Source organism: Tiliqua scincoides, chromosome 1, assembly GCF_035046505.1.
Source record: "Tiliqua scincoides isolate rTilSci1 chromosome 1, rTilSci1.hap2, whole genome shotgun sequence".
NCBI lineage: Eukaryota > Metazoa > Chordata > Lepidosauria > Squamata > Scincidae > Tiliqua > Tiliqua scincoides.
In genome coordinates, this window is record NC_089821.1 from 306092785 (window position 1) to 306119398 (window position 26614).

The 26614-nt window shown below is 45.2% G+C and overlaps 1 protein-coding gene across 4 annotated transcripts in view; it reads right to left on the bottom strand.

The window, feature by feature from the left end:
- SYNE2 (spectrin repeat containing nuclear envelope protein 2) overlaps positions 1–26614 on the bottom strand; it is a 252356-nt gene that overhangs the window by 140450 nt on the left and 85292 nt on the right. For all 4 annotated transcript variants that reach the window (XM_066629628.1, XM_066629621.1, XM_066629615.1 and 1 more), the window contains exons 33-46: positions 22855–22956; positions 21705–21905; positions 20382–20553; positions 19698–19810; positions 17699–17901; positions 17177–17296; positions 15904–16192; positions 15004–15176; positions 13674–13983; positions 12035–12154; positions 9036–9386; positions 7286–7417; positions 2766–2921; positions 1763–2028 (exon numbers count right to left, since the gene is read on the bottom strand). In XM_066629628.1, coding sequence (XP_066485725.1) covers positions 1763–2028; positions 2766–2921; positions 7286–7417; positions 9036–9386; positions 12035–12154; positions 13674–13983; positions 15004–15176; positions 15904–16192; positions 17177–17296; positions 17699–17901; positions 19698–19810; positions 20382–20553; positions 21705–21905; positions 22855–22956 — 2708 coding nt within the window. The remainder of the gene's footprint in view (positions 1–1762; positions 2029–2765; positions 2922–7285; positions 7418–9035; positions 9387–12034; positions 12155–13673; positions 13984–15003; positions 15177–15903; positions 16193–17176; positions 17297–17698; positions 17902–19697; positions 19811–20381; positions 20554–21704; positions 21906–22854; positions 22957–26614) is intronic.

The window sequence follows — 26614 nt, forward strand, 5'->3', positions numbered from 1 at the left end:
AAATAGTAAGATTTAAAGATATGGAACATTTAATTTTGTTTTTATAAAGAACATTTCTAAAAAGCCATTTTGCTCAATATACATCAGCTAACCTAATGAACCAGCGAAATTGAAGGGGACAGTTAGGGTCCCATTGGCCAGGAGGACCATGTCATCCACCGGATTTTCCTCTCCTCTTGGCAGTAGCCCTTTGGGATGCTCCCTTATGGAAGGGGACCCCCCAATCCTCCTGCCTGGGACCTTATTCTAGGGTCATCCTTCCCACGCAGCCTGACACTTCTGGGCATCTCTCTCCTTCCCCTGAATCTCTTCCCCATATCTCTACTTCCCCTGAAATGGTTAGTCTCCACCACCAAATCTCTCAAGACCTATCACCTTCTCATTAACAACACCAACTCCCCCCACCCTTTCCTACCTCTGGCAAGGCCAAACACACCAGCCAGGTAATCCCACTTACAGAAAAGAAAATATATTTTAAGACTGCTTTTAGGAAGCAATATACATTTCCCAGCAGAAATCTGCTAAGGGTGCAATCCTGGCTTGTGCTGGAACAGGCAAGCCAGGAGGCTTGCGCTGTATCCCGCGCAAGATAAGGCTGCAAAGTGGTTCAGCTGAAGGTAAGGGGAAACTTTTCCCCTTACCCCTGGGTAACCAACAGCAGCCCCTATGGGTCTCCTCAGACATGTGCCATCTCAGGAGGTGGCACAAGTCCTAGGAGAGCAGAGCAGCTTGATGCTGCTCCGCGCTGCTTTGGAACAGGGGTTGGGATCTGGGATAACAACTGAACCCCAGCCCCTCCTCACACTCTCCGTCCACCCCCGGAGCCACCCACCGCCTGCCCTCCCCCGCCCCAGAATCCCTCCCTCCTCGCCTCCTCCCTGCCCACCCCAGAGCCTTGCGTCAGACTTGTCCCACAAGCTGCCACAGAGGCTGGATTCAGCCTCCATGTGCCAGCGCACCTTCATGCGCTGGTGCGGCTTGCTCCCAAGGAGGCGCAAACATATTGCGCTGCACATGTATTAGATTCCTGGTTTTTATGCTGCATTCCAGGAACCCCCTGGTATTTCTTAGGAGTTGATCAGGGGCTCCTCACTGGGAAGGTTAGTAAAGGGAGACCAGCTTCCACCAAAGAACAGCTTGTTTAGTACTACCAAACATCTCCTGAAATGTGCAGAACAAAATGTTTAACAAATAAAGCTGCCTTATACAGTGGGCCCTCCTTACCCGTGGATGTGACTCAATGTGGGTGCCAAAGCCCTTGGCTGGAAGGGCTTTGTGAAGGCCTGTAAAGGCCTTTCCGTGGATGTGATTATCCGTGGAGGGGTCCTGGACTGATCCTCCGCAGATACAAAGGACCTACTCTACTGAGTCAGACTATTGGTCCATCTACCCCTATTTTGCCTATTGGCTTTGAAGGATCTCAGTGGCTTTGAAGGATCTCAGGAAAAGATCTTTCCCATCACCTGCTATCTGATCCTTCAGCCCATCCAATTATGGCCTGCCTATGTGTTCCAGCTATTTGCCCGCCCTTGAACCTTTCACAGCAGCAGATTAAAAACAAACAAACCCGGGCTTCATAATTTAAACATAGCGTGTACATTCCTTGACAATTTCCAAAATAAGCTAATATATGGAAACAGCGCAAGGTTCTCAGCGTGATACCTGCTGCAAATCTGAAGTGACATCATTCAAGTGATTCATATCAGGAACTTTAGTCAGACTGATGGAGAAAATGATGCATGAGTAACTTTTCCGTACTCACATTTTTATGTTTTCTTTTTCCACTGATAAACGTTTCATTGAAGACTGGACAGCAGAGAGGCATTCTTGGTAATTATTAACTAAATGACACTGATCCTGCTTGACCTCTTTCATAGCCTTTAAATCTTTCAGCAGACCGTCCCAGCTGGAAACCACACCACATGGGTCTGGCAGGCTTGATTTGCTTATTTCGGCAACAGCTGCAGGTAATTCTTGACACAGTAAAGAAGCTTTTGCTTTCTCTTCTTCCAGTTGAGCACACAGGTTCTATGATAGACCAGGATATTTAAAAGACAATTTAATGGAAGAGTGTAAGAAGAGGTCTGCTGAATCGGACCATTAGTTTAGCATCTTTGGAAGATCTCAGACTATGTACAAACCTTCCCTGGTTTGTCTCAAGCATCTAGCCTTCTGCACTTCAATTTAGCTACCATGGGTAATTGTCAGACCTATTCTCTAGGAATTTAACTGCCCAGTCTAACTGCCCAATTGAGGCATCTGGTGGGCCACTGTGAGATACAGGAAGCTGGACTAGATGGGCCTTTGGCCAGATCCAGTGGGGCGCTTCTTAATTCTAACTAAATTTCCCTGTTCACCATCACGGGCTACATTGTCTCCCTTAGGGGAATTTCAGTTGCTAGAGATCTTTTCAGGATAAAAAGGACATTTTTTCCCCTTGCACGAGGGTAACCCCAGCAGCCACTATAGGTCAACCTGGACCTGCACAAGCTACATTGCTGGTACAAGTCCAAGTTGATCCTTGCAGGCAGATTAGGCCTGGGAAGGAGGATAGGATACAGTGCATGTTGGCGCCAGCAATTCCACCCCCTCCTGGTCCCAATCCACTCACCTCCTACCCCCATTGCTGCCCTCCCCCTGCCCTCATTACATGAGCAGCTTCCATGTCACTGTGTGTGGGTGTACATGCATCAGAGACAGAGGGAATAAATGTGTGAAGAGGACCCTAGGTTGTTTGTAGATTAGCATATTTGCAGTTTCCATACCTCTATTTCTCGCAGCTGATTGTTCATCAACACAATATCTAACTCAGCAGCTTGGGTTTTCACCTTGTCAACCTTTCGCTCCATCTCAGTATATTCCGAAGGTATTTGGCCTTCATGTTCAAGAACCGTCTGAGAAACAATTTCCATTTCTGAGCCCTGAATATACAAACAAGGTGTCTCCATCAACAAGAGATTTCAATTTGATTTGTCTCCCTTGTCCCCCAGCTGGTTATTGCTGTGTGGCTCTACCAGATGTTTACATTTCCAAAAGAAGAGGCGCAGGGCCTCAAATATTGCTGAAATCAGAAACACCAAGCTAGGGCCACAAATTCATGGTGGACAAGCCTCTTAATGAGTCATATTGGTGAATATTCTGCTTCCAGCTTCAGTGGCATTTGGAAGTCTCCTGAGTAACAGTGGGAGAGGACTGGTGCCTTCATTGCCTGCTCTTGGTCTTCTATGGGGCATCTGTTTGGCCACTGCGGTCAAATGGATGCTGGACTAGATAGGCCTTTGATCTGATCCAGCAGGGCTCTTTGCACACTCTTATGAACCCAAGGCCCCTGCTTTTGTGGAGAAGATCTCTTTGGGCTTCCATAACACTCCCCCATGATGGGGCCCTTTAAACATCACCCAGGTTACATAGGAACTGCTTGCCATGAACTGCTCCCATGTAGACACCAAGTTAAAAGCTTTTTATCAAGGCTTTTAGGCTGCCTAATGATTTCTGTTTTATGGTGATGGTGTTTATTCTTGTATGTTGTTTTAGGTTTGAATGTAGTTTAATGATGCTAACAGCTGCTGTTGTGTTTTATTTGCAGCTTTTTATTACAGAAAGAATCCTTGACTTGCAGACTTTCGAGCTGCAAACGTTCAGCTTATGAACGAGCTTGGCTGGGACTTTGAAATAGGCACGGCTGTGAGGACTTTTGCAGAACAAACAAGGGAAGCTGCCTGACGATAACCTGAGCAGCTGGATAACTTTGAAAATAATGACCCCTTGCTGTGGCAATGGGGAAAAACAACAGCTCAATAACTCAGGATAACACTGAAAATTTGGAGATTCCTGGGGGCAGAAGGGAGGGAGAGGATGAAGAAAGCAGTCCGTGTGGCCAAGGCTGATCAGGCACAGGGAGAGCTGAGATATTGTGAGGCACAGCAGAGCATTAATACATCAATTAAATTAATATGAGGAAAAAGTAGGCCCTGAATGGAGGCTACTCAGCTTAAACCACAGCCACTTTTTACCACTACCAAGAAAGAAAACAGGGAGTGGAGACATAAAGCCAAATTGGAGCCAAAGCCTCTTGCAGCAGAACTCTCAAAATGGCTGCCAATGGAGTACTCTGTGGCCCTTTTGTGATCGTGGAAGTGTATTCCACTGTCACAAAGAGCCAAGGCCAATCTTGCATAGCATTGGGCTGTCAGCGATGTACACCTCAGTGGAGGTACCTCGGTGGGACTTTTCAAAGCAGATATTGGAGGCCTGATTCAAATGCTACCTGAATGTTACGATCAACACTTCCGTGTGCCTGTATCCCACACCACTCAGGTACCGAATGTGTGAGAGATTTGATAGGACTGGCATATAGCATGGTCATTTTTTATATCAATAATGCCTCTACTCTGGCCTTAGCTATGTTGGCTTGGAAGGCAACCCCATTCCATGCCCCTTCTTTTGCACAATCTCCTCACCAGAACAATGTGAGTAGCTGCCTCAAGAAAGGAGCCAGAGCATCACTCAGGAAAGAAGACAGCAATGTACGCAGGAGTAATGTAAGTGATATCATGGTTCAGATGGAGGACGCTGTACAGCCAATTTCATCGCACTGTGGTAAAGCCAAGCCTAATTCTATGATGAACCTCAGGTGTGGGGGAGACCAGAAGCAGGAAAAAGAGGGCACTCCTGAATGGTTCAGTTGAGGACCTCTCACAATTATGTGAATTAATAACAATAGAGGAAAACAGATCACATTAAGCTGATCACATTGCACCAGATGCAGCAGACATAATGCCACCACATATCTCCGCTACTAAGAGCCAGAGAGAGAAAGGTGCTTGAGCAAATGGATAAAGGGCCTGTGTTGGATGAAGAGCCGCAAATGTTCAATAACAGTACCTAACAGCGTCCTTTGATGGAGTTGTGCAACAATAGAGATTACTACCTGGCTTTCGAGTGACGGATGTGTAACAGACAAGGCAGAGAGGTCAGCTCCCATTACTTTTCCTTTCATTAGCAGCAAAGTGGTTTGAGGCACCCCACCCACCGCCTGCAATTTTTTCTGATAGCCAAGCTGTCGCTGCTGAAGCTCGTCGGCAAGATTATCATCAGCCAGCATTTGTTCTGATGTCTTCAGTGGCTTTCTAGCCTGGCTTGTTGAGCTTTGGAAATTGTGGCTTTCCATCAAACTGTCTTTTAGCCCCTGATAAATGGGAGGAGGTGAGGAGGGAAGACAAAAATGTAATCGCAACCTTCTGGGAACAGAAGTTACTCAAATGTCAATTGCTTCTTAATGGAAAGAACTTCTGCAGCTGCAGAAGAAAAGAATGCAGGGGGTGGGAAAGGTCAGAGAAAAGCAAATTTACACAGCGAAACTTCACGTTTATCCATCCTTCTTCCTCAGAGCTTGGAGGTTGGTTAAGGCCACTGTAAAGTTACTAACAGCCCAATCCTAACTAAGGGCCCAACCCTACCCAATTTTCCAGGGCTGGTGCAGCCGTGTCAATGGGGCGTGCACTGCACCCTGTCATGGGGAGGCAGTCACAGAGACCTCCTCAAGATATGGGAACATTTGATCTCTTATCTCGGGGCTGCATTGTGGTTGTATAGTGCTGGAAAGGTGGATAGGATTGGGCCCTAAATCCCTGCTTTTGCTGTATCCCATAGAGAATTTTTGGCCACTGGAGGCCTCCTTGGGGTAAGGGGACATTAGTTCACTTGACCCAGGGTAACCCACAGCAGCTCCCATGGGTCAACGCAGGCCTGCACCAGCTCAATCGCTGGCACAAGTCCGGGTTGACCCGGGAAGGCAGGTCAGGCCTAGGAAAGGGATCAGGATTCCGCATGAGCCACCAAACCTGCCCCTCCCTCCCAGGCCCAATCCACTCATATTCCCACCCATGTAACCATCCTGTTCCACATTGTATCACCCCCTGCAAGGCCTCACCTGCTCCAGCAGGTTTTTGGTTATCCGTCAGCATACAGGAGACTGCTCCGGCCTCCCTGCCAACAACCTGTCAGTGCGTGCTAGTGGAGGTTGCTTTGTGACTGCCATAAGTAACCTCCACTAGCGTAACACATGATATGCTGGCGTCCAGTTGGCATAGGATTGGGCTGTAACTTTGTGAGTTCTCTTCTTCTGTTGCTATAATCCTAGAGGTGCTAGAGGTCTTGAATCACTGAGACTATCAGTTCAGTTTATATTGAGGTTATCAGTTCAGCAAGGCTCAGGTGACAAAAGGGCCTATTGCTCATTCTTAGAACACAGACAAAGTTGCTTTGACTTAGAGCACAGACAAAGGTAGACCATTGGTCCAGCTAGCCCAGTCTTGTCTACTCTGATTGACTGTACATATCCAAGTATGCAGGCAGTCTTGTAGAAGAACAGAGGGCTATCCATGGGCTTCTGCTGTTTCCCACAGCTCCTGAGGCCACTGGCATTGCTAGGGGGGTGCGGCCTCACCGGGGGACGTGCCGGGGGGGTGACGCGCCCTGCGGGGAGGATGTGCTAACTTCGCGACGTTAGGAGCTACTCCGTCATGCCATACACTGTTGGATGTGGAATGTCCAGTGGAATACAATGCAAAAAAACCAGAGAGAAATTGCTCCTTTCGTTCAAACGTTATGGCCAAAAAACCAGTGGGGGCGGGGCAATGATACATCACCACACCCACCTGGGGCATTGCCCCGCCCACTACACGGGGTGACGAACAGGCCTCCCGCACCGGGTGACTCGAATCCTAGTGACGCCACTGCCTGAGGCCTCAACATTCCACACCAGTGGTTCTCACACATTTAGCACCGGGACCCACTTTTTAGAATGAGAAACTGTCAGGACCCACCGGAAGTGATGTCATGACCGGAAGTGACATCATCAAGCAGGAACATTTTTAACAATCCTAGGTTGCAATCCTACCCGCACTTACCCTTGAGTAAGTCCCATTCACTATCATTGTTAAAAGCATATACATAGTAGCTTGTTAAAAGTACAGGTCTGTAAAATTTCCCCAAATGCAGTCACATACCATCGTAGCATCAAGTCTAATATATTAAAAATAAAATATTGAAATGAATGGGGACCCACCTGAAACTGGTTTGTGACCCACCTAGTGGGTCCCAACCCACAGTTTGAGGAACACTGTTCCACACCATAACCAGCTGGCATGGGACTTTAAACTTGTGCAGAAAAACTTACATGGCTGCCTTTCAGCAGACCTTTTCCAAACAAGCTTGTAGAACTTTTTAAAGGAAGGAAATTTATAGGGCAAAAACCAAGCAAATAACATATATATTGTGTTACCTCAAAACCTGAAGCTGATCTTTCTTCAGATTCAGCTGACATGGAACTCAGTTGCTCTCCACTTATCAGCCATTCCTGGAAAAGTTTTGGAGCTTCTCTATCAGTTTTAATTTTCATTCTGTGGGGTTTTTCCTTCAGGTGACAGGAAAATGAAAGAATTAAGTCAATGAAGGAATGGAACAGAGAGGCAAAGGAATCATCACGTCACCATGTGTGACAAGGTAATTAAGTCCTGAATGATTAAAGGTGTGAGCATAATTTTATCTTGAAAGATTTCTCACTGCCAAAGAGACATAGACTCACAAGTAGGGCAAATATTAGTGGGGTTGTTTTTTCTTTTGGCTCATTGATTGTAAGGACTTAACAGGCTGCTGTTTAGCCTGAAGGCTGTTTTCATGCTATTTAAAACAGCAAAAACAAAACTAACCATAAAAAATTTAAAATCGTAATATAACAGTAAAACCAACACAGGCATAACATAAGAACATAAGAACAGCCCCGCTGGATCAGGCCATAGGCCCATCTAGTCCAGCTTCCTGTATCTCACAGCGGCCCACCAAATGCCCCAGGGAGCACACCAGATAACAAGAGACCTCAACCTGGTGCCCTCCCTTGCATCTGGCATTCTGACATAACCCATTTCTAAAATCAGGAGGTTGCGCATACACATCATGGCTTGTACCCCATAATGGATTTTTCCTCCAGAAACTTGTCCAATCCACTTTTAAAGGCGTCCAGGCCAGACGCCATCACCACATCCTGCAGCAAGGAGTTCCACAGACCAACCACACGCTGAGTAAAGAAATATTTTCTTTTGTCTGTCCTAACTCTCCCAACACTCAATTTTAGCGGATGTTCCCTGGTTCTGGTGTTATGTGAGAGTGTAAAGAGCATCTCCTTATCCACTCTGTCCATCCCCTGCATAATTTTGTATGTCTCAATCATGTCCCCCCTCAGGCGTCGCTTTTCTAGGCAGAATCAGCAAGTCTGAAAGCTACAACATGCTTAAAAGGTCTCAAGAGATCTCAAAAGAGCTCCTGAACAAATAAAAAGATCTTCACCTGAGACCTAAGATACATCCAGTTTGACACATGGCCGGCCTTTCCGTGGAAGGGATTCCAAAGATGGGGTGTCATGACTAAAGAAACCCAGGACATGTTTATAACTGGTTAATTAGTCATGATGGTTATGCAGAACTTCCCTGTTCCGAGGCAGTATCAGGTACCTAAATATCAGGTGGGGGGGAACACAGCAGGGGAGGAATACAGCCTCCAACTGCAGTTTGTGAGCTTCTCAAAGGCATCAGCATGGCTAATGTGGGAAACAGGAAATTGGGCTTGATCAGTGTTCTTTAACTTTTGGGTCAGGACCACAGAGCCTCAGTTGTAGGGTTGTGGCAACTTACAGGAATGAAAAAGGTACTCTAGACCATTGGACTAGAGTACCACCAGGTAAAGGGGAAGGAATCTGATGTACCCCTTCAGGTACCAGGAGACTATGTCCCAGTTCTTCTCAGGTCAGGGTGTGGGAGGCAATGAGGTGGTGTGGGTGGATAGGGTACTGGGAGGGGGTTCAGGATCGATAGTGGGGTTCCAAGCCTCACGCTTTATTTATATATTGGGGTTGTGTCACGAAAAACATTGAAGACCATTGGACTAGATGGTCTGATCCAGCAGGACTCTTCTAATGTTCAACAGGAGCTCACCACAGAGGAACAGTCAGCTTGCACACCCTCTTTCATGGCACTTACTGATCTCCTTTTCTGGACTCCTTCAGGTAAATCCACAAAGCTGATTTTTTCAGCAGCCAGAGGCACATAGGAGCTTTCCGGTTTCCCTGTTTCTGTCATTCCATTGCCCGTTGCTGGGGTCTGCATTTCATCAGAGAACTTGAGTATGTTATTCTGGACATTCCCAGTCTCCTTCTCTACAGGTCCAACGTGATGTTTGAGTCGCTTCCTGGGTTTCGGCTTTGGTATGTCCACCTCATCTTTCTTCATAAGCCTACATTCCAGTGGCAAGGTCTTCTGTTTAACAGATTCTACCAGAGCTCTGATTTCCTGCAGTGTGTCTTGAGTTTGAAAAAGAGGACTTTTTTGTACCTTTAAACAAGGAAAGGAAAATAATTTACAGGACTCTTTGACAGGTACAGTTATTCCCCTCTGTGAAGACATTTCGAATATAAGTGATGAATAGATATAATAACTGTGACAAAAAAGTCTAGCGAAATTGCTGGTGGAGACTTCCTTGACTCCATCCAGAAGTAAAAAGAGTCTGTTTCTCCACTCAAGAGCCAGAACACTCAGAGTTCGTCTATGTGCAGGAATTATACTATTCATTTCGATGGAGGAGAAAGCTCTATACGCACAAGGGAATGTATACCAGAGTTATAAGAAGAGCCCCACTGGATCAGGCCATAGGCCCATCTAGTTCAGCTTCTTGTGCCTCGCATTGGCCCACCAAATGGGCACACAAGACAAGAGACCTACTTGCTGCCCTCCTTGCACCTGGCATTCTAAGGTAACTCACTTCTAAAATCAGGAGGTTGCACATACACATCATGGCCTGTAACCCATGATGGACTTTTCCTCCAGAAATTTGTCCAACCCTCTTTTAAAGGCATCCAGGTCAGATGCCATCACCAAATGCTGTGGCAAGGAGTTCCACAGACTAACTACACACTGAGTAAAGAAATATTTTCTTTTGTCTGTCCTAACTCTCCCAACATTCAATTTTAGCAGATGTCCCCTGGTTCTGGTGTTGTGTGAGAGGGAAAAGAGCATCTCTTTATCCATGCTATCCATCCCTGTATAATTTTGTATGTCTCAATCATGTCCCCCTTCAGGCGCTTTTTTCTAGACTGAAGAGCTCCAAATGTTGTAGCCTTTTTTCATATGGGATGCAACCCAGCTCAGTAATCATTTTGGTTTGTAATAGAGAAGAGCTGTCTTCTGCATTGAAATAAAAGGGAAACCTTTGAATTTTGGACATTTTTAAAACGTTGTTATAAAAAGTACAATAATATATCCCCCAACAATCCCCATACAAACAATTCTGCAGGAACAACAAAACTTTATGGATTATCTTGAGTTGTCAATCCAATAAAAATGCTTTCTGTAAATAGGTCAATTGCTTCCCCTTCTCTCAACTTCCTAGAAATATGTACATTACACCATATACACTATATTCCAATTTTTTTTTTAACCATTAAATGCTGTAATGGAAAATCCTCACAGTGCCTACAAACAAGTAGAGTAAGGGCGCAATCCTAACCAACTTTCCAACACTGTCATAGCTGTGCCAATGGGGCATGTACAGCATCCTGCAGTTGGGGGGCGGTCATGGAGGCCTCCTCAAGGCAAGGCAATGTTTGTTCCCTTCCCTTGGAGTTGCATTGCCCTTACGTCAGCGCTGGAAAATTGGTTAGGATGACGGCCACAACCTTTTACTAATCCAAACAACATTGTTTTGGAATTTAAAAAAATTTTTTTTTTAATTCACAGAGCTTTAGAAAGCTCAAAAATGTCAATTCTCCTTCGCTATCAGAAAGTGACCCTGTAAGAGCTGTCAAGTCACCTGTTGTCTCTTTCTTGTCCTTAATGAAATGAATAATACAGCAAAAACAGTCTAAAAGCTATACCCTCTGAGTAGCCTGATCTCTGAGCATTGACTATTTCTAAACAAAGATACCAATAATTTCAAGGTCCAAATACGTGACTGCCTTTGACTAAAGAAATGCACCATTAAAACACAGTTTCTTGATTGAGGGACTGGTCTGGCTTCCACTGACGTCACTGGTGAAAGTACTGAGATTTTACCAGGAGCAGGATCCTGTCCATAATTATCTTTGTCCATCATTAGATTGCATGCAGTTTTGGATAACAGTTGGAAATGGACATATTTCCAGCATAAAAAACTGCCTTCTACCATATCAGGACATCGGGCCAGTAAGACTCTTTTCTGACCAGCAGGAGTTCCAAGTAGAGGCATTTCTCAGCTCTCTTGTCAACCTAGGCTACCAATAGGACCACTAACAGCCCAATCATATCCAACCTCCCCTGTGCTCGTGCAGTGGGGCCAGCATGGGCCAAGTAGGATCCTATGGGAGATGTCTGCATGCTGGTGGGCTACTCAGGGTAGGGGGACATTCGTCCCGTTGTTCCAAAGTAAGCCCCAGCTTCCAGAATGGGGCAACTTGGACCTGTGTCTGCTAAATTTCTAGTGCAATTCCACATTGCCCTTTGTCAGCAGATCAGGAAGGGGGTTAGGATTCAGTGTGCTCCACTGCCACTGATCCTGCCCCCTTCCAGGCCCATTAACCCCCTCCCTGTTCACCCCGCCCTGTTCTGGTTCCTGCACTGGCGTATCTGCTCCAGTGCGTGCTGCTCTTTGCACTGGGGCAGGCAGGATGGTGTACACGTACCCACTGGCACTGCAAGAAAGCTCACTGTTGCAATGTGCTTTACGCGGCATATTTGCAACAGCCTGTGCTGGCGGAGTGCATGCTCCACCAGCGCAAAGTGAGTATAGGAGTGTGCTACAAGGCTCCTCCCCTGGCCCGTGTTGCCTGCTGTTGTGTGATAAGTTACATAAGAACTTGTCATATTAGGACAAAGGTATTGGGGGTGGGTGGGAGGAAGAGAGGTCACTTTACACATTATCTTAGAAAAGTCCCAAAGCCACAGTTAGACAATTAACATTCTCTGTTACTTATCCTTTCCCCAAAGTCATCAGAAAAAGTCATCCTGACCTGCTTTTGCGCTGTATTCATGGGCTTCGAGATCTCCTTCAGAGTAGCCCTCAAGCACATCATCAGCTTTTCACACTGTATCTGCTCCTCAGCATAAGCACTCAAAAGTTTTGTTATGATCTGGAATTCAAGCAGTTGCCCTTGTTATGACCACACACAGAACACATCTCACATACAAGAATGTCCAATCCTGGATTGGTTCAAAATATTTTCATCAGAAGCCAAACTTCTCTGTAGCCTGCAGCCTCCATAAAGCTGCCTTCTGTGCTGGTGTGTGAGTGCTTCTGTGGTTGGGGAGGAGACCTGAATTATTCCTGTTTGGATATTAACACTCAAGCAATCTTATAAACATTATGCATGCCATTTTTTTTTTTCTAGTATAGGGGATGCCTTAGCCCTTGGAGGACAGGTTGGATGCCATCTTGTTCTTTGGCAAAAATGTGGCATACAATGCATCGTAATGGACACCCACTAGAAGCACACCCACCAGAAGCACAGCATAAGATGGGCCATAGGCCCATCTAGTCCAGCTTCCTGTATCTCACAGTGGGCCACCAGATGCCTTAGGGAGCGCACAAGACAACAAGAGACCTGCATCCTGGTGCCCTCCCTTGCATCTGGCATTTAACCTCTTAAGAACATAAGAATAGCCCCACTGGATCAGGCCATAGGCCCATCTAGTCCAGCTTCCTGTATCTCACAGTGGCCCACAAGATGCCTCAGGGAGCACACAAGACAGCAAGAGACCAGCATCCTGGTGCCCTCCCTTGCATTGGCATTCTGAGATAACCCACTTCTAAAATAAGGAGTTTGCATATACACATCATGGCTCGTAACCCGTGACAGACTTTTCCTCCAGAAATTTGTCCAATCCCCTTTTAAAGGAATCTAGGCCAGATGCCCTCATCCTGCGGCAAGGAGTTCCACAGACTAACTACACGCTCAGTAAAGAAATCCCCAGATCACTCAAACATCATAACCCTTAGGAACTATCATTTGCATGAAGAAGAACTTTCCCATGCAGTTGTTTCCCATATCATATTCGTATCAAACTTCTAGGAAAAAAAATGCTCTATAAGGCCCAATGCATGCTTTTAAAATAAATTTCTTGAAGTGCAGTTGCACAATTTGTATTTTCCCAGCACAGTAGGACCTCTTTATCTGTGGGTTCATGGTTGGTTGGCAACCTTCAGTCTCAAAAGACTATGGTATAAGCCTACAGCACCCGGTATTCCCAGGCGGTCTCCCATCCAAGTACTAACCAGGCCTGACCCTGCTTAGCTTCCAAGTTCAGACGAGACTGGGCATGTGCAAGCGACCCACCCCAGATTCCAAACTCATGGCAGGAGAACCCACAGAGAATCTCCCAGACATGACTGAAAGTGCCTTCCGGTCAAGTCCAGGTGGTTTTCTGAGGCCCCGAGAGGCCATGTGCCTGTGCATTGCTGTCACTGCCTGAAATGGCTCCGACGGAGAGTGGCAGGAGCCACTTACGCAGTGTGCTGCAGCGCCTGCTATACTTACAATGCCACCCCCCTGCCCCTATGCTATGCTACTGCCCCTGCTGAATGAAGATGTAGGTTCAAGGACAGGGTTTCATCTAAAATTGTAAGAGCCAACAATCTGGCAAGAAACCAACCTGCAGCTGGTGAAGGAGACATTCATGAAGATGCTGTAAAGTCACCAAGGATTCTTCAGCAGAGGTGCTATCGGTGCAGTCCCCCAAGGAGTTCTGCCAACCCCTTAATTCATTCAGAAGGAAAGTTAAGCCCTCCACTTCCCGCAGGAGTTCAGCATCATTGGATAACTGACTTTGTGTCTCCTGTGAGCCGGGTTGAAGAGCAAGGCTGAATTCCTGCTTCTGCTTCCCCAGGTCACCCAACACAGCTCTTAGGTTGCCTTCCCTTTGCCTGTCTTGCTCCCTTTGAAGTTGGAGCTGCTCTTGATGCCTAGGGGGGGGGGAATCAATATCAATTTAATGACTTAGAAATTAAAGAACTGCATATTTGCGCATGGGTGTTAGAACCAAGCCCCCCCCCCTCAAAGTCTTGTATCATCTTAAAGACTGACAAATCTACTGTGTCTTACGGCCAAACTACACATACATGTCTCCCCCTCCCCCCCACAGCATTAGACTATGAACCACAAGACCCCATCAGGCCATGCTATAAATTATGTGTAGCTTGGCCCTTAAGACATACTAGGTTTGTCAGATGACACAAGACTTTCGGGGGCTTGGTTCTAACACCTGTGCACACATTTTAGTTTCTAGCATTTGGTCTGGACCAAACAGTTTCACAGATGAATGGGCAGAGGTGTCGCTAGAGGGGGGCAGTGCGCTAAGTTTTGCAGAGAGCCTCCCTGCAGCATGCAAGCGGCTCCTCCCCTCCCCTTTGGAGCCATTTGGGTGGCGGGGGGGGGGGAAACGGAGGCAAATGGCTCCCAAGGGGAGGGGGAGGAGCTGCTTGCATGCTGCAGGGAGGCTCTCTGCAAAACTTAGTGCACCGCCTCCCCTCTAGTGAGGCCTCTGTGAATGGGGACTGGTGCACGGGCCTCCTCAGAGAAAATCATTAAGGAGAAGGCTGGGCTATAGCCCTCCTCCTTGACATGCTAGTTTTCTATGGTCAGGGATGCTTTGGAGTGCACAAGAACATCTGCAATCCTCCACCTGCAGTCTGAAGTGCTACATTCCAGATGATTCGACTAACTGTGAACGTCTTATATGACATAATGATGATCTCTTTGTGGTTTTACTGTTGCTTTCATGTTGTTTTTATTTCTCAGTGTTTAACAGTTGTGCTTGGGGTGCCCTTACTGGGAGACAGGTGAGATAGAAATTCATTAAATAAATACATACATAAATCAAGGGAAACTATAATCAAGTTTCAAACTATAGGGTTTGAAATATAGGCTGCTAACTCCAAGATCTCTTCCAACTGTCTAACTGGCTTTTATAAGGTTTGTGTTACCTTAGATATTCAGCAGCTAGATGAATAGTGCACTCCCACTGATTTCGTATGTCAGAAACCATCTGCTGAGTAGCCAAATTCTTGTTCCCATCATCATCACTCTTCAGATGCTCCCCAAGAGCTACAATGTTTTGTAATTTGGCATCACCCTCTTCCTTCAGCGATATGATTTCCTGTATTGTAAGAAACAGCATGGCCTTAATTGATTTTATTTACTGATTTTGATCTATGGCATGTAAAAATATAATCAACGAAATACATGTGAATGCACGAACAAGTCACATCTTCCTCTAGACCTTTTCTACTACAACTTAAAAGAAACAGTTGAAGTGTGCAGCTACAGGTCACAAAAAAAAGGATATTTAGGCCAGGTTCAGACTATCATCTAAACCAGAAATAGCCAACCCACAGCACACATGCCACTACTGGTATACAGCACTTTCTAAGGGCGCAATCCTAACCAACTTTCCAGCCCTGACTTAGCATCAATGCAGCCCCAAGCTAAGGTAACAAACATGCCCTTACCTTGAGGAGGGCTCCTTCACGTCCTCCCCACTGCACGATGCAGTGCTCGCCACATTGGCACAGCTAGGTCAGTGCTGGAAAGTTGGTAAGGATTGCACCCTAAGTCGCATATGCAAAGTGTGTGATGCCACCGATGGAAAGGTTGGGTGTTGTTGGTTACTGGTTTAGATGACTTTTAAAGTAGATTCTAAACATTCATGGTGGACTATAGTCTCTCAGTGGTTAATAACCACTGGTTAACCATAATGGTTATATTAAACTTCCAGACACGGGCAATATATCACTGAATACTATATGCAGGGCAGCAATAGTGGCCTGCACTCCCTAGCATTGTATCATGTCACATACCAAACAGCACCAAGTGTGATTCCCTACCTTGACTTGTTGCAATCTTTCTTCTACGGGTGTCTTGGGTTCCTCAGAGCTCAACCCAAGAACCAATTCTTTCAGTCTTTGCACCCAAGACAACATGCTCTGGGCAAGTTCTTCAAAATTCTTTTCTTCTGCAGAACGGACCTGAGAAGCTCCAAGGCTCTTTTGTATATGGTTGAGCAGCACCTTGTACCTGCTGACAAGCTGGGCAGATTCTTGTACCATTTGATCACTCCCAAATCCAGACTTCTTCAAAGAATCAGTTAACCAGGCCAAAGAATCTACTGACTCTCTGAAAAAAACACAAGTTTAAAGGAAGATAGTGCGTATTTATTTGCAACATTAAGGGCCTCTGTTCAGTGGTAAGGAGCAAGCTAGCATGTGGAAGGTCCCAGCTTCTATCCTTAGCACGTGGAAGGTCCCAGCTTCTATCCTCAGCTTCTATCTTAAATCTTTAAAGCAGTGGTTCTCACACATTTCCCCAAATGCAGTCACATTTCCCCAAATGCAGTCACATACCATGGCAGCATCAAGTCTAATATATTAAAAATAAAATATTGAAATGAATGGGGACCCACCTGAAATTGGCTCGTGACCCACCTAGTGGGTCCTGACCCACAGTTTGAGAAACACTGCCTTAAAGGATTTAGGAATCAGGTGACTAAGGGCACAAGTCTAACCTTCTAACCAACTTTCCAGCACTGAGGTAAGGGTAGTGCAACTGTGAGTTAAGGGAACAAACATTGCCTTACCTTGAGGAGGCCTCCATGACTACCCCCTCAATTGCAGGATGCAGGACATGCCCCACTGGTGCAGCTAGGCTAGTGAAGGAAAGTTGGTTAGGATTGTGCCCTAAGGCTTTGGTGAACCGCTGCCAGACATTTAGAACTGAGCTAATCGGACCATTGGTCTGATGCCACATAAGACAGTTTCCAATATACTTGGCTCTCTGACTATGGGGAGATCTCATCTTACCTCCCTCCAGTCTCCAGAGAGCCACATGTCAAAGACCCCATATTTTTCAGTAATGCAACTTCTCAAGGGTTTCTGAGACAAACTTCTTGTCTAGTTGCTTTTTAACTCAAAATTCCTCTCTCTGCTTTTTTCACCCATGACATTAAAGATACAGAAGTTTGAGTCTGACTGTGCACAGAGGTGAATGCCAAAGATTTAAGTGTGTGTGTTTGGACTACCACACTTTCATGTGCAAGAACATGGAAACCACATCTGTATTTGATTAGGACTGGATCCAAAGATGAGTACAGAGGCCAGGTACCTTTGTTTTAATAGAAGTCGATAAAACTGTGCACGTTCTGCCTTCTTCATTTGGCTCTTTTGCAACTTCTCTTCCTGAAGACGCAGCCATTCTTCCAGGCTACTGAAGTCTTCTTCAAGCCTAAAAAAACCCCAACAAAAAGAGGGTTATTCGGAAAGTATTTTGTTTCTGAACTTTCCATCCCATCCTCTGCGAAATTTGAGGGAAATGGATGGAAAGTTCAGAAACAGTGGGTTCAGAAACAGAAAGTTCAGAAACGAGGGTTATTCAGAAACAGTGTAGGGGGCATACCCAATGGTTCTGTGAAACTGTGACAAGGGCATACAAAAGTCTGTGTGAATAATATAATTTTTTCCCTTCATTCTTGTTTTTTTTTTTTTTTAAACAGCCTACTGGAGGTTACTTTCCCTAATTTTCAACAATACCAGAATATAGGCCTGACATCCAGGAGCAGGCAAGGACCTTTCAACCTGCAGAAGGTGATCTTGCACATGTGGGGTCCAATTCCAGTTGGCTCCTTACCTAATAAACCGCTTTGAAAAGGTACAAAGCTCCTTTTCCCGTGTTTGACATCTGGAAGTCAATTTTTGTAACTCTGCTTCTTGATCCCTCACCCAGCTGCTCAGTTGGTTGACGTTTGCTTTGGGCAGGTAGCTCTTCACCTTAGTCAGAAGAGTTTTCACTTCGCAGATATCATTGTCTTTGCCTTCAAAAGTCAGGAAACTCTGGGCAAAAACACAGCACATCAGAGATGTGTTCAAATCCATTAGCTGGGTGCAGTTGTTTGATTTGAAAGAATTCAAGGCATGGAAAGTCAGTGTGGTCAAGGGAGTTATAAGATGAGTTGGATTCTCAAGATCTTGGTTCACATGTTTCAGCTCTGGGACATGACCAACTATGGGTTGGTTCACATATACATGTTTGTCACACATTGGCTTGTATGATCAAGTGAAGGCTAGTATTTGTGAGTGAGCCACCACAGATTAATCAATACCAGGAATGCAGTGAGCATTCAAGTGATGAAGTTTGAACCATTAACTCAAATAAGTTAATTTAAAATAGAGATTTTCAACATTACTATAAACCAGTAGTCTCTAAAGTGGAGACTGCTGTGTGCCAGCAAAGGATTTCACGGCACAGACAGCAATTGCTGTTCTGCTCCACAAAGGACCTCCATTTGTCCCCAGTCTTTGCTGTGTCCAGTCACTTCTGCCTGGAAATCCAGGCGCAAAGCCTGCTGAAAATTCAGAAGCCAGAAGTGGCTGGATGTGGAAAAAATACATGGAGATGCTTTGCAGAGGCTCTCCCACAGAACAGTAAGCGCCATTCACACAGGAGAGGGTTTAGGCAGGGAAATGGATCCAGCCCCCAGGCCGGAGACTGGAGAGTTCTGCTATAGACAATTGCTCTAGAAACAGAGCTGCAGAACCCAGAAGAATTTTTCAGCTATTTTCAACCACTGTGCTCCAAACTCACATGGCACATCTGTAGACCTTCATGGCACACTAGTGTGCCAGAGCACACCAGTTGAAAATCACTGTTCTAAAATAAGGTGGCTCATAAGAACATAAGAACAGCCCCACTGGATCCAGCCATAGGCCCATCTAATCCAGCTTCCTGTATCTCATAGTGGTCCACCAAATGCCCCAGGGAGCACACCAGATAACAAGAGACCGGTATCCTGGTGCCCTCCCTTGCACTGGCATTCTGACATAACCCATCTCTAAAATCAGGAGGTTGCACATACACATCATGGCTTGCAACCCGTAATGGATTTTTCCTCCAGAAACTTGTCCAATCCTTTTAAAGGCAACCAGGTCAGACGCCATCACCACATCCTGTGGCAAGGAGTTCCACAGACCGACCACACGCTGAGTAAAGAAATATTTTCTTTTGTCTGTCCTAACTCTCCCAACACTCAATTTTAGCGGATGTTCCCTGGTTCTGGTGTTTTGTGAGAGTGTAAAGAGCATCTCCCTATCCACTCTGTCCATCCCCTGCATAATTTTGTATTTGTGGCTCAATAAAACTTGAGCTGGGCACAATAACCTTTGACTTGCCCTCACTCAAACTGGGGCTCAGGTCTGTGAAAGAGGGGACAAGATAAAGCATGCACCATTGCAGCTGGATCCACCCCCTCCCTCTTCTCCCCCAGTTCTTCCTCTGGAACACTTGGTTTCTCCCCCTTCAAACTGGCTTACATACTCTGGAGCAGGTCACTGACTGTATCCCTGGGCTGCCACCACTGCTGCCATTTGCAGCAGTGACTCCAAAATGGTCACCGAAATGGCACGCTATGAGCACTGCTGTAAGGTCTGTTGAGAGCAGAACTCTGTTCCACTGTCGTAACTAGTCCATTATGATTGGGCTGAAATGTTGCATGCTCCACCTACTTTCACATACTCTTCCGTAAAGCTTTTTGGGCATGCAAATGTATAATTTTTTTTTTTAAATAAGAGCTTTTCAGCTGTAAAACACTGAAAGAACACAATGTGTTTAAAATCCCAAACTTGTGCCTTACCAACAGCTGCTGAATTTTCTCTTCTAGTTCCTCTTTCGTTTCTGAAGGATCAAAACACCCCTTCAGAGACAGCTGAGTACTGTTGAACCAGTCGTTAAAATCTTCACACTGATCTGCAGAAAGATACACCTTGATCTTTAAAAGTGGGATTTTGAACTCCACTCACAGGAATTTCAGATGCTGGGGGAGATGGTGCATGCTTGTAGGTGCAGTGCTACACTATGTGAAACAAAGGACAGTACTATGATTGGCTCTAGTGCTCAGTTGCAGAACTCTGCAGTCCTGCACCCGGGGCAAAGCTCCTCAATGGCGCCCCCTCCCCCCGCAGGCTATCACCACCCCCCTCGGGCAGAAATCCACCTCCCCCCCTCTTACCAGGGGCTCAAGGAGCCTCGCGTGACCTCCTCCCACATTTTCCGCCCCCATCGGGAGCCTCAGAAAAGCTTCCGCGGGGCCCTAGAGGCTGGCGCTCGGGGCATTTGCCCCAGGTCAGCCACTGGCAGGCACGCAACCGCTAGTGCTACTTCCAGACACAGAACATGCAGGTAATGGGAAGAAGCAGGGAAAGGGAGGATTAGTTGTTGCAGAAACACAGAACACTGCTTCTCATTTTTGTCACAATCTGCAAAAAACAAAAACAAAAACCCAAAAAATCACACCTCAGTGTATTATATTTACACTTACAGTTCAAGAGAGTTGTAAAGTGATCCTGAAAAATCTGCTTCTTCGAATTAAATAAGTCGGTGACACTTTTTAGTTGCTTCTTTAATTCAACCACTTCAGGACTCAAACATCCCGTCTCTTTCTGGAGCATCTTCACATGGCCTTTTTGCTGTAGAATCTTCTGATGTATTTCCTATGTTAAAAAAAATAAAGAGTGTTTGAAGACAGCACTGAGGACCAAAGTTATGAGGCAAGTGATTTTCCTTGCTCTGTTGTTCAAACCTTTTTTTTTTTCTGGGTTCTCCAGCACAAGTGTATATTTTATATAGTCAATACAGGTGTGTGCCACTTAACGATACAGTCTCCTATCCCCGTTGTTATGCGATTAGGTCGTTAAGTGGTCAGCCCAATTCAGTGCCTTTGTTGTGTAAATAGACACTTCCTGCCAGAAACTAGCTTGCTGCATAGGCTACTAAGAATAGATTGCCTCTTCTTTGCATTAAGCCATTTCTGCTCAATGTTGCATATATGCAACAGGGATCAAATGTGTACACCTGTGGACTGGGCAGAAATTGGTAACAGCGTCTTTGTGGTGTAAACAGACACTCTGCTGCAGGCTATGGGAATTCCTCACGAAGAGCCTCTTTGTTGCGCTTTGACCATCGTCATATATGTGATCCATCCTTAAGCAGAATGTTGTTAAGCGACATATGCTTATGTGTGTGTGTGTGTAAAATTTTGTGCATTAACAAAAAGCTTGCATGAGGATAAAAATTTCATTGGATCATTATCAAAGACATTTTGCAACAAATAAAATTGCCACTAACGACATTGGTGGGCCACTGTGAAATACAGGAAGTTGGACTAGATGGATCTATGGCCTGATCCAGCGGGGTTGTTCTTACGTTCTTAATAAAGATTTGTTGGTTTTTGAAGCTGGTTTCAAATTCCTACTGAACCACAAACTGTAATTAGTTTGCCTGCCCTCTGTGCCTCTGTAGCAGTCATTATAGTTGCCCTAGGAAAGGCTTAGGATATAAATCTTTCAAATAAATAAATGGCGTTAACCATGGTTAATGCTGGTACCAATGTAACCCTTAGGTCACAGCCAACAGGGTGGACATGTATGAAATCCACATGCTAGACACTATAGGTTGATGAAAACTAAATTGTGGCCCATTCCTGATTCTTTAACCATAGTATTACCTCTGTGCCAGCCATAAAAATCTTTTGCTTCCTTTGTTAGTGTTAGTTCTAAGCATGGTTCTACAGGCAGGTAGTTGGAGCCAATACCATTGGAATTAACTGAAGAAGTATGTGGTTTTTTTTTTTTTTAAAGAGTACCTCCAATTTAGTAAAGATCTCCAAGGTGTCAGAGGGAGACAAAGCTTTCAGAAGTGATTCAGTCATTCCAATCTGTGTCTTGGCCAGGTCAAGGTCCCCTTTTAGCTCTGCTGTATTGCCATTGAGTTCAGCGGGGATCGACTTGTTTGATAAGTGTTTTCTTATTAGCTCCATCTTGTTCAAGAGAGAGGATTTGATGACCTGAAAATGGGAAGAGCAGAGGCAGGGTTAGTAGTTCTCTCAGCCTATTTTCTTACAATATAATTTCACAAAAGCAAGTTAGAGAACTACATTGCTTTTTATACTTTCCTTCTTTCTACTTCAAATTACGATTTCCTTCTCTTTCTGAGGGGCCCTTCACACATCATGGTTTTAAAGGAGCACACCTAAGATCTTTTTGGGACAAGATTAGCTGTTATGGAAGAACTAGGGATGATGATACTAAACATGGCGTCTCATTGTTGAGAATCTTCTTGCATAACATTGCTACATAACATGCAATCAACCCAGCGGAGCTGTTCAGATGTAATGAAAAATCAGAGCAATGGTAAACAAGCAGGCACAAGGGTTTGATACTGGTTTGCAACCTTGTTGTGTGCAAACCAAAGTTTGCCAGGTTTAGTCTGGCCACTAAATCAGGATCTTTAACATCTTCCTTCATAAAGGAGAGAAAGTAAGAGAGGAGGAGAGAGAGCATGAACCTGAAGCTTGTACCTGATCCTTCTTGTAATGTTCAACCATGCTTTAGCATTACCTCTAAACAGCCTCAAGATACTCTAGTCAAGACAGTCATGTCATCAGTTCAAACACATTGCAATGGGAACAGTTCAAATCTTACCCCATCACTAAATCTTTAGGTGGCCTTACACAACCCATTCTCTGTCACCACCATCTGCTACATGGGAATAACATTAGCCTGCCTTGCAAGGCCAGCTTTATTAAGATAATGTACGGAAAGTGCTTTGAATACTCAGAATGCACTATTTAGATGCTAATCATTTTTGCTAGTTTTCCCCACTATTTCTTCCCATGCACAGGTTGAGAAAAAGAAAATGTTTATCTTCCCTCAGTGTTGATGCCTGTGGTAGCATCACTGGTGAAAGACAGCTCAGTCCCACTATGTCCCAGTAAACCACAATCAGATGCTCACCTGCAATTCAAGTGGGGGCTCAGTGCCATTGAGGAGACCTTGTATTTCATCCACTTTTCTGTCAAATTCCTCCAGGTTTTCTTCTTGGAACCGTAAGCCAACCTAAGAAGGAAGAGAAGGGAAATGTACTGTGATCAAATACTCCTCTCACCAAATAGCACAGAACGGAGACATTAATTTCTTAGTTCTGCATACAAAATACACCAAATGGAAATGTATTTGGCATAAGATTGAAGAATTACAGCCAGAATGTCAGACGGAGATCTCTACAAAACTTGAAAAGTCTGCATACTGCATACAAGAAATATCACCTTGCCTACTTTTTTGCACTGATGCTTTTTCCATGTGAACACTGGATAGGCACTGAAGTGCTACCAGCTCAGGTAACACCCATTATGCCATATCTGATATGCCCACTGGCTTGGCACTGCTGCACCCCAGAGCCAGAGAATTCTTATTACTGTCTGAAACACTAACATCATGGGTACTTGCTCCAGAGTGCACATACACCGAGAAGCAGAATCAGTGTCAGATTGCATTGCACAATACCATCTCTGGGTTTTGAGAGGCAAACTGTTGCTGTGTCCCACACAGTCCCATTTTGCACAATCGACCCGCTATCTTGAGGCAGGGAAAGGGGCCATCAGCTACCACTTTCCCTGCAAGTCTCCTCGGAGCACAACCCCAACTGGAAAAGCCTGTTCTGTTTAGATAGTCCACTGAGCCCCTCAACCCCCACCCACCCAGGATTCTCATTTCTGTCTTGCCTGGATGGAGTTTATTCACCCTCATCCAATCCATTACTGATTCCAGGCACAAATCATGAATTCACCTTGCTTTAGACAAGGCTCTACAAGATACTGGTTTGACAATCAAAGTGTTTCCCCAATGCTTCTCTTGTAGTCTTGTTGCACATTCCAGATATGGGAAGGCAAGATTAATCTTCAGGATAATATCATTTTCTTGTTTTTTTTTCATTTTTAATGTTGTAAACTGCTTTGATATAGCCACAGATAGAAGTACAGGTGATGCCTCTGTATTTGTGAGCAATCCATTCCCAGACCCCCCTGGTTGTTGGCAACCTTCAGTCTCGAAAGACTATGGTATCGCGCTCTGAATGGTGGTTCTGGAACAGCGTCTAGTGTGGCTGAAAAGGCCGATTCGGGAGTGACAGTCCCTTCCACACCGGGATCAAGTGCAGTCTGTCCCTGGTCTGTCTCCCTGGCTATGGGCCTTCCTTCTTTGCCTCTTAGCCTCAGACTGTTGGCAAAATGTCTCTTCAAACTGGGAAAGGCCATGCTGCACAGCCTGCCTCCAAGCAGGCCGCTCAGAGGCCAGGGCTTCCCACCTGTTGAGGTCCACTCCTAAGGCCTTCAGATCCCTCTTGCAGATGTCCTTGTATCGCAGCTGTGGTCTACCTGTAGGGCGCTTTCCTTGCATGAGTTCTCCATAGAGGAGATCCTTTGGGATCCGGCCATCATCCATTCTCACAACATGACCGAGCCAACGCAGGCGCCTCTGTTTCAGCAGTGCATACATGCTAGGGATTCCAGCTCATTCCAGGACTGTGTTGTTTGGAATGTTGTCCGGACCCCCCATGGATATGAAAAACCATGGCAATGAAATCCTTGCTTTGCAGAGCCCAGCTGAGTTCCAAATGCAACCTGAGCCATTCTGAAGCCCACAGAGGCCATGTGCGTCTGCCCGCGGCCTATGTAAGCTTCAGAATGCCTTCTAGAGGCATAAAAACATCACTTTCAGTTTCAGAAGAAATGGAAGTGGCTTTTTTTTTTTTTACTCTAGGAGGCATTCTGAAACCAGCAGAGGTCATGGAAGGACATGCACAGCTTCTGTGGATGCCAGAAAGTCCTCTGTAGGCAACTGGAGCAAGGCTCCGGTCACCTTCGGAGGGTTCAAGTTAGGCCAAGCCTGGTTCAACATGGGTCCGAAGACTTGTGCAGAGCCAGATCCATACATGGAAAATCCGCGGATAAGTAGGCTCAACCTGTATATAAACACGTTAAATAAATAAAAATAAGCAAAGTATGTAAGCTATCCCCTTATAGGTTATCCCCTGCTAACTGGGCAAGAGGCACTTTTCAAGTGGTGGTCTTCTTATAATTAGCAGGGGGACAGTAACTGTCCCTCTTCAACCCAGCACAGTGCCTTTTCTAGTGGTCTTTTGCTGGTGTTCTTCTGCCTCTTTTTAGATTTTTTTGATTTTATCTGTAAACTGCTTTGTGAAACTTTCTGAAACTGAAAGTTTTGTTGAAAAGCAGTATATAAATACTATCGTTGTTGTTGTTGTTGTTGTTGTTGTTGTTGTTGTTGTTGATCATCATCATCATCATCATCATCATCACCACCACCCCATTACACACAAAGAGGTATTCCCAATCTAAAGAATCTGGCTTCAACGTGAGAGAAATGCATGAAATGAAAATAAATAGGCTATATAAAGCAATCACACACAAAAATTTTGCTTAACACTTCTTGAAGGAACTCGGATTTAAACGAACAGTTTCTCTTACAGACTGGAGTTACTGGAGAATATCTAAGGGCTGGACATTGGTAGGTAGGGGTGCAGGATTTGCGGGACACTGATTTCAGTAAATAGCAGTGCAAACAAGCATGGAAATTGCTCCACAACTGTTTCGACAATGCCTTCTCTGTTGGTGGATATGTGTGTGTGTGCACAAGTAAATGCTAAAAACTGGATTGCTTCCTGCTAGATTGGAGAATTTTATCTTGTCCTGCCTCTTGGTCATAGAGAGGAGCATGGTGGCATGTTTGGAACCAAATAGCTTCGAAGCAAAGAGCTAATGTATTCTGTATCCTAGCATTATTAAATCAGGTTGTCAGTTGCAAGTTCAGGCAGCTCTCATGTGCATGGACAAGCCTTGCCCAGATGAGTAAGGTAGCTACACCTTAGATAGGAAGGATCCATACTTCAGTGATATGGCACACGCTTTGTATGCAAAAGGTTCTAGCTTTAGCACTGGGCACCTCCAGTTAAAAGGATTCCAAGTTTTTTTGTACTGGGAAAGACCCCTACCTGAAACCTTGAAAAGCTGCTACAAATCAATAATAGGACAATATTAGGACAATATTAGGTTGGACAATATCTGGACAATATTAGGTTAGGTGACCTAGGTTGAGCAGCTTCAAATGCACTGAGCGGAGGCCTTTGGAACCTCCTTATTTAGGAGGGAAAAGGTAGGATAGAAAAGTTTTTGGAATAAATAAAATAAATACATGACTCATTGGTTTGCAGTGAGAGCAGGGCACACATACAGTCAGTGGCATCGCGAGGGGGGTGGGGGGTGCTGGGTGCACCGGGTGACATGCACAAGGGGGTGACACCACTACTGGCAAAAACTTTAAAAATCTCTGTACTTTTGAATAATACCATCCTGCTATATATCACTTGATGTGTAATTTCATGCAGAATGCAATGAAACAAACCACGTTAAAATATCTCTATTCTATCAAAGTTATAGTCAAAAAGCCAGGGTGGGCAGGGCAGTGGTCCATCATGGGGGTGACATTCTGACTCCCATACTGGGTGACATAAACCCTAGTGATGCAATTGCATACAGTTCATTCACAAACCAAACCCATGGTCCCAGTTTCAGGCAAGCTGCTACTACCACTGCTACTACAATTCTCAACTGCTCCTATAAAGCAAGCCCATTCCACACACACCCAATGTACAATTGTTTACAGTCAAATGGAAAAATGCTGGTGGTACTTGCCTGGT